Source organism: Lepisosteus platostomus, chromosome 4 (assembly GCF_059453375.1).
Source record: "Lepisosteus platostomus isolate fLepPlt1 chromosome 4, fLepPlt1.hap1, whole genome shotgun sequence".
Classification (NCBI taxonomy): Eukaryota; Metazoa; Chordata; class Actinopteri; order Semionotiformes; family Lepisosteidae; genus Lepisosteus; species Lepisosteus platostomus.
Window position 1 is genome coordinate 60074830 of NC_142614.1, and position 8211 is coordinate 60083040.

Here is an 8211-nt window from a genome sequence, read left to right on the forward strand (position 1 = left end):
TGTGTAGGATCTTAAAAAAACAAATAACCTAACAACCAAGACCACATTCATCACATCAAAACAAAATAATTCAACGTCTGGACTGTAACTCCGATAGCAAATTCTGTTCCTGAATCATCTCTCCGTATTTTCAATGCGTGTATTTGTCCTGAAAGGGGCTTTTCTGGAACAGCTATAAAGGATTCTGTAATTTCACATTCAATGGTAATTAAATCAGCTGCTTTAAGAGGACTTTTCCAAAATCCCATGGGGTTTCTTCCCAAACCAGGATAATTAGATAACCATGGCTTTATTGGGCTTTGACTAAAGAAGATTAAATTACATGTTTTTGCAAACATGAGCAGGATGTGTGCTGTAAGAGATAACAAAAATCAAACACTGAAATAAATGCCACTGTGTGAAACCATAAAAGGGCTAATGTCCAATAATGCCTCCAAACTAGAACAGTAACAGTATGCAGCTGAGGAGGAACAAAGTAAAGTTTTATTGATTACATAGTTCCTTTTTTGAAGTAGGCATTTCCTCTTACTAGTGTACAAGACCTGCTTTCTCTGATGTTTGATTGACTTTTCACTTAAAGCCTTTATTCTAAAATAGCTACAGTATGGCACACTACCAAGTCCATTACTTGATAGCTTCTTCCACAGCTGTAATGAGCAATACTACCATTTGGGTGACCGGGAAATCATTTTTAATTCTGTGAACAGAAGGCACCAATATCCTTGTTTGTTTTCTACTCAAAATGTTTGGAGCAGGAGTTTATACAGTCAGCGTTATATTTGATCAAAGACCAGGATAACAAGTCAAACCAGAACAAAGAGTAATATTAAACACTGTTTAAATAGGTGGATTAGGTTCTTATTCTAATTAGATACCCAAGTTTCTACACAACGCAAAGTAGAACAAAGCACACATTTCTCCTTCAGTTGCACTCCAAGGTAGTCTATGTCTACAAATCTGTAATTTATGTAAAAATAAATTGGGATCAGAAGAAACTTAAGACTACACAGAGCTCTGTATAGATTTTTAACAAGGCAGATTCGGGCTCTTTTGAACCTGGAGGAGATTTGGAAATGTGGACTTGAATGCTCTTACACCTCAGGTGTTGCTTGCACCGAACCTGCGTATTACCCACAGAGGAACATGCGCCATAAGGCCACAGGACGTGAACCTTTGTGTTTACTTCTGCTTTGCCCTTGCAGGCAATAAGACTGCTAAATAGACTGCTAAATAGCCAACCTGCAGCTCCTTTAGCAGATCACCTGAAATGGCTACATGGACACACAGTTTTCACTGTATTCAGCATAACCCCACTACTTGTATACTGTATATTGCACACACCATGGACACATAGCAGCTCTACTCATATTGAGTTTTATTCCATTTCTATTACATCTATGGCTCTGTGGCTAAGGATCTGCGCCTGTGGCTGGAAGGTTGCCGGTTCAAATCCCGCAGCCGGCAGAGGAATCCTACTCCGTGGGCTCCTGAGCAAGGCCCTTAACCCCAACTTCTCCAGGGGCGCCGTACAATGGCTGACCCTGTGCTCTGACCCCAGGCTCTCTCCCTGTCTGTGTGTCTCATGGAGAGCAAGCTGGGGTATGAGAAAAGACAATTCCTAATGCAAGAAATTGTAAAGAGTTAATAAAGTGATGTTATTATTATTATGTAACCTTATTTTCGTAACCTCAACTTTGTGATTTTTGCGTCTTTGTGATTTCTGTGATTCTTGTGAGCTCGCAGAAAAGACATTTCACTGCCAGCAACTACTGCTGCACGCTGTATTGTTGTGCATTTGATAAATAAACTTTGATTTGATCTGTTTGTCCACTTTTCTGCACTGAAACCTAATAGGGTCAGATGACAGCTCAAACTCTGGCCCACAAACAACCACAAAATTCAAGCCCAGTACGTGACCGGGGGGCTTTCCTTCTCAAAGGCTTCTTTCTAAAAGTCCGTGAGGATTGGAATTTACAGCTGGGTCAAAGTTTGTCATTATATGGGCCCCGGATCAGCTGCTGAGCATTCCCCGATCATCGCGATCATGTGCAAGTTTTTTCTTTCCCAGTAATTAAATACTGTACATATCACGAGGCTCCACATGGAGTAATCCTCATGGAGAACACCCCCAGCCAGGGCATAGGCTTCCACCTTCATCTTGTGTATGGTATGTGACCCATTCAATGGAGAAAATAGAAATTGATTATATTTCAGGTTTAATTGGGAGTTAATTCAATCATTAAACAATTCTAAGAAAGAGCATCGATCTTACTTTAACGCAGAGTACTTTGCTGTTATTCTGCATTTAGGTTGTGATTTCTCTTTATTTTCCATGGATGCTTAATTTTTCTATAGACAGCAAATTTGAGGTAGGGTATGATTTGTTTTCAGAATTTTATAATGATACGCAACATAGCAGACTTTGACTAACTTAATAGAATGTTCTTTTGAACTGAGAAATGTATTGGGACCAGTCAAACAAATAGAAGCTCAGTGGTACTCCTCATGTACGTTACATGGAATTCCCATCAATCAAAGATCACAAAACATTAACTTCCACTGACACACTTCTGCAACTCAACAACACCATATGCATTATACCTGATCTCAGGTCCTTCTTTAATGAGCAAGAAAAAGATAAACTTTATAGATCTGTAAAAACAATAAGGCTTACAAGTGTTAAAAAAGGTATACATAAATATTTTAGGATTAAATGTAGAATTCTTTTCAAATGGAAAAAGGGGGATTTTCCCCCGCAAAATGGCTCTTACTCATTATTAAACATCCATCACCTTGAAAAGCAACTTTAGATTAGTTTAGAATCACACAGGCTGACAAATATAGGACAAGTCAAAGTTTAATGTGTCTGTCAATCAGACTCATATGTAAGCTGCTTATCACATTTTAGAATCTGGTGTGGAGGCCTAAGCCTTTGAGAAGTGTGAGTCTACAACTCATCTTACAATGAGCCCCTCAGACAAGCTTCTGTGACAACATCTCAATTAGTTATTTTTTCCCAGCTATAAAGTGTTCCAACAATGATCCCTTAAGGAATGTGTTTAATCAAATTCTACACTATCTGATCCATAGGCCCCTTTTATCACGAATTTATCTTCAAAGTAAAGCACAGCATAATTAAAGAGACAATGGGGATAATGTTTCTCCCTATGTTAACTCCAAGCATTCCCTAAGGTTAATTAAGTAAATTACGTCATTTAGAAAGCTGTGATGAAAAAATACTAAAAGCAAATAAAGAGTTTTAGTCAACGTAGAAACAGTTAGCTTCTAATAAATAACAGTTAAGGAAAGATCTGCAGGTAGAAATATGAAACCTTTTCCAGTTACTGGAGCAAGATACGATAAACAAATACTTGGGATGAAATTTTAAAGATAGCTGAAATAGATCAACAATGCTGAAGGTTCACAAAAATAAAAGGAAAAGGCATTTTCAGATTTCAGCTCCATTCCATAGTGAAAGGACAGTAATAGAATAAGCAATATGAAGCCGCAAGGCCTTTTTGATAAACTGAAGGAAGCTTTTAGATATAATATTGACCGAGATGTGTTCTAAGCTTACTATAGGTTTCTGGTAAAAGTCGCTTATTGACTCTGGATATGTAGGCTTGCACACAAGATATGTCTACTTCTCCTATATTTAGGCAAGATCAAATATGGGCCAATGATTACAGGAAGAATAACCGCCCATCCTACAAACACCGGGCAAACAAGGGATGGGGGAAAAACACTGATCATTTAAATAAAACATACGGCCTTCTAACATATATCATCAAATATCTGTGTATTTGTGTTAAGAGACAAAGAAGGTTGAATGCATTTACTGAACAACATCGAATATAAGGAGATGATATGTGAGGCACAGTAAATTATAGCAATGACAGGCTAATCTATAGGAGTAAGTAGATGGCCTCTCAGTTAATTGTTGCTTTTAAAGGAAATGAAAGTGCCATTTACTGAAGGTCCCCTGTGAGAAATGAACACCGGTTTAAACTCCAGTTCACACAGCCTAAATGTCTCCTTACCGTGTTCTGAGGGACTGCCAGGCAGCGTCAATGTCAGCATAGAGGTTCTTCTCAGACGGCTTCCCAGAGCTTGCGCCGTAGCCAGAATAATCGTAGGAGAAGACATTGCAGTTGATCCGCGAGCCCAGTCCGATGTAAAAGCTGCTCATCTGGCCCAGGTCCACAGCGTTGCCGTGAGAGAAGAGGAGGGTAAACTTGGCATTGGGGGAACAGCGCACAAACATGCAGGCTATCCTGTTCCCACGACTGGTCCGGGTCATGAAGCACTCGATGGCATCCTTTTCCCTAGCGGAATACTGCCAGTCCGCCCGTTCCGAGAGATGCAGCGTCCACCGGCTCCCACTCTCGTCGCACATCAGCGTGTAGGTGGGGTCGGGAGGCAGAAAGGCTAATTTGGACGCAATCTTGCTCGGACACGGAGGGCAACAAAACAGGCAACATAGCTCACTCAGTGAAAGATTATTCATTTTTCTCTTCTGAAATATAGAAAGAAACAAAACGCACAAAGACGTTAATATAGATCACAGTTCACACACGGCTGTCAGGTTACAACAGGGCAAGCACTGAGTGACCGGCAGTACAGGACTGCTTTTCAAAACAAACATAACCTTGGAGCAACCGAAAGCACTGCCTGTGTACAGGATAGTTGGTCTGCATGCGTTTATCAATATTATAGTATGAGATAAGCTTATAAATTCGCTCACAGTAATGCACACACTTACATTCTAGCTAGTTTAAATCCTTTCCATTTAACACAATTACAAGTGTCATATTCACAGTGCTGTTAAAAAGTGTTGGAAATACAGTTTTTAACACCTTTTCCCACAATCAGTTTTCAGATGAGTCAGGTTTTTGGTCCAGAGAATACCTTAGCTGTGTATTAAAAAAAGCACTCTTAATATGGCCTGGAGCATAATTACAGTAAACATAGTGAATAAATCAAGAGATCACACAGATCTCTATGTGAATATCTGACTAATCTAGAAGAACTGTGTTTGTTAAAGCAGAAAAAAACACATTTACAGAAATACAAGCAGAGCAATAAACACACATTCCCGCTCATCTCTATTAAATAAAAACACCCAAAGTATTCCATTTAGAAAGGGTAATGAAATAATGACATTGACCAGTGCATCCAGAAAAGGTGCAAAAAATGTGAATGGCTTTTAAAACAGATGATAAATATTAAAAGCAATTGGAAATAAACATTCATGCATAGTAACCCCAGAAATCTTTTATACTAGGACCAGTGTACTGCAATAAGAAAGGTCAACACTGCTGCACATAACTGCAACAGTGTTTGTGTATCCTTTGAAACGGGACATGTATCAAGACACCAGGCCACAGTGAGAGGAGGTGTTCAGCCCATTAGGCTCTTTGGCTGCTTTTTATTTTTCTGCAGTCCGATAGCCAGCACAAGCTGTACTGCACACATTGTAGCGATATGAATCCCCTTTGAAACACCCTCTGTGGAAAACAGATAATCGGCGCTGCACTTAATGCATCTGGGCAGTGGGAGGACACCAGAGGATGTGGTAAAGACCCACACAAACCCAGGCAGAACATGCAGACTCCACAAAGACTGTGGAGATGAACCCAGGTAGCTGGAACTGCCCTCCATCTACCCCCTTACACCCTGAATACAGGCTGAACTGAAACAATAATAATAATAATAATATCACTTTTACAATTTCTTGCATTAGGAATGATCTTTTCTCATACCCCAGCTTGCTCTCCATGAGACACACAGACAGGGAGAGAGCCTGGGGTCAGAGCACAGGGTCTGCCATTGTATGGCGCCCCTGGAGCAGTTGGGATTAAGGGCCTTGCTCAGGAGCCCAACGGAGTAGGATTCCTCTGCCGGCTGCGGGATTTAAACCAGCAACCTTCCAGCCACAGGCGCAGATCCTTAGCCACAGAGCCACCACTCCGCCCAATATGTCGGGGTTCTGAAATTTCGCACAGCTCGGTTCGAATTTGGGAAATGACTTCGTTCAACGCGGCAAAACCTCACCGTGACCAGAAACGACAGCGAATCTGGAGAATGTGACAGTGATCCGAAAAGGGGCCATTGAAGATTTTACTTCTACTGCTTACAAGGTCATAGTGTCCTAGTCAGTCCTGCAGTTGACTTAACATTTATTGGAATAAACAGCTACAAAAAATCTGGATTTGTTTTTTTTTTTTAATAGTGTGGGTAGTTTAACAGACATGTTAATGGTTGCTCTTTCTGTCTCCAGAACTGAAATTCTAAAGGACTGACTGAGTCAGCGGAGAAGAGCCTTATCAGAGAAATGACTAACAGAGCTCTTCTGATTAGACGCATCCTTGTTTGAATTGGGTCTAGTGATGTAGCTTCCTGACCTCCACAGAATAGGAAGTGATGGGCTGCAGAGAAACAATGCTTTTCAGGAATTCCAAGAGGGGCCTCCTTTCTCCAAGGAAAGCATTTAAAACCTCATCTGATCGAAAATAATATCGACTGCAGTCGTCTCCCCCACACCGAGAACTGCTCAGGGAGGTGATGGCTTTTATGCTACTGAATAGCTGTGCTGGGGCAATAATGAGCTGAGCTCTAAGTGCTGTTAATAGCTGAAAGAAAAAGCTCTCTTATAATTCAGGACACCAACCGTGCCATCCACATTCATGTGGATCTGAAACAAGTCTTTTTTTTTTACTAGACGTAAAATCGAAACAAAGGCTTCGAGCTGTATCATGACGGAAGAACGACTCGTATTTAACCAAATACGTTGAAGACGTTCAAGCAGGCTGGGTGATAATTTTAACGTAGCTACAAACTACTATAACCCTAATACCGCCACCATGGGAGCTGACCACTATTTTAGGACAGTTCTGAAGTCCTGGAAATGTAACGAAACTTCAGGACAAAAAACGCCTGCGCATTGACTATGCGTTAAACAAGCCTGGGTACAGGCAAAACGACTATGGGTCAGCACCATTGTTTAAATAATAAAAAAAATGCTCCAATTCCATGCTAGAAACCCTTATGGAACAGCAGATATCGCTGAACTTGTGATTGAACAAAGTTCAGACGCTCAAAACACCAGATATCCCAGATAAAGTTTGTACCTAGGAATTTCAGTCTCCTCTCACATCCCCCACCTGCATGGATCTCTTGCGATCCGGGATCTTCGGGATCTCTTAGGATGTCTCCCAGGATCGCGGATTTTGAAGTAAGCGATTAATTATCAGCATTTACTGCCACGTTCAGCAGTCCCGATCGACCCTGGTACCCACCATCAGCAGCGGCAGTGCAGACAGTTTGGGGAGCATCAGATCCGCAGCGGATACTCAGTTACATCAAGGACTTGATTTTTTTTTTCCCTGCAAGGCTCCGACTTGAAGCCGACCCGTGTTCGAAACATCCTAATATCGCTATAAAAACGTTAACGATACCCAAAGACCAGAATCCAAATGAACCAAAACAAACAAGAGTGGGGAAAACACTGAGAGAGCAAAAATATATTTATTTCTGGCGTTCCGGCTCGAGACTCCGGCGCCATCGGTTGCACACAGACAGGAGAGAGATCGCACACAAGAACACAGACTGGGGAGGGGTGAGGAAAAAGTTATACAAACCTTAGCGGTCCGGTGCAGAAAAGAGAAAATGCGGCGAGTGTGAAGAAGTAGCGGCAGCAGCGCTCCGTGTTTCCCGACTCCCCCTCCCACCTCCCAGACAGCGAGTGGGCTCTTCGCACTGGGGCTCCGCTACGTCCTGTCGCTCGCTGCGCCGACTCGCTGGTTAAATAAAACCCACCGCGGCTCAGCCTCGCTCTTAGCAAATGACCCTGTAAACATGTGGGTCAATTTTACTGGCTTTCATGCGAGACTTTGAAAGCGACAGGGACGAGCTGCCGACCTGCTTTAACCCCCAAACGCGACCCCTGCCAATCTCAGACTTGCCCTAGTCCCGCTAGACAATAACCCACCGCACACTCTCGATCTCTTTCTCTGAAGCTGCCTTCTGTTTTCGGAGGCGACACTCTGAAGCCGAAGACGGATTCCAAATAAACTGAAAGGTTTCCCCACCAATAAAATCGAAAGAGGTTTTGACTGGTGCACTAAGGCACCAACGGCAACTACAGACAGAGAAGAGGAGGGGACGACGGAGAAGGTGGGTCTTCACAGCTGCAGAATGACGTAGCCGCTT

The 8211-nt window shown here is 42.1% G+C and overlaps 1 protein-coding gene across 2 annotated transcripts in view; it reads right to left on the reverse strand.

Moving 5' to 3' along the window:
* Positions 1-8173, reverse strand: part of abhd17b (abhydrolase domain containing 17B, depalmitoylase) — a 34552-nt gene extending 26379 nt beyond the window's left edge. Inside the window, exons 1-2 of one of the 2 annotated variants that reach the window (XM_088630104.1) lie at positions 7641-8173; positions 4041-4516 (exon numbers count right to left, since the gene is read on the reverse strand). In XM_088630104.1, coding sequence (XP_088486230.1) covers positions 4041-4507 — 467 coding nt within the window. In that variant the 5' untranslated portion in view covers positions 4508-4516; positions 7641-8173. Of the gene's footprint in view, positions 1-4040; positions 4517-7298; positions 7320-7640 lie in introns of those variants that run through there. The other variant, XM_088630103.1, reaches the window with a different exon arrangement.
* Between the last annotated feature and the right edge of the window lie 38 nt (positions 8174-8211).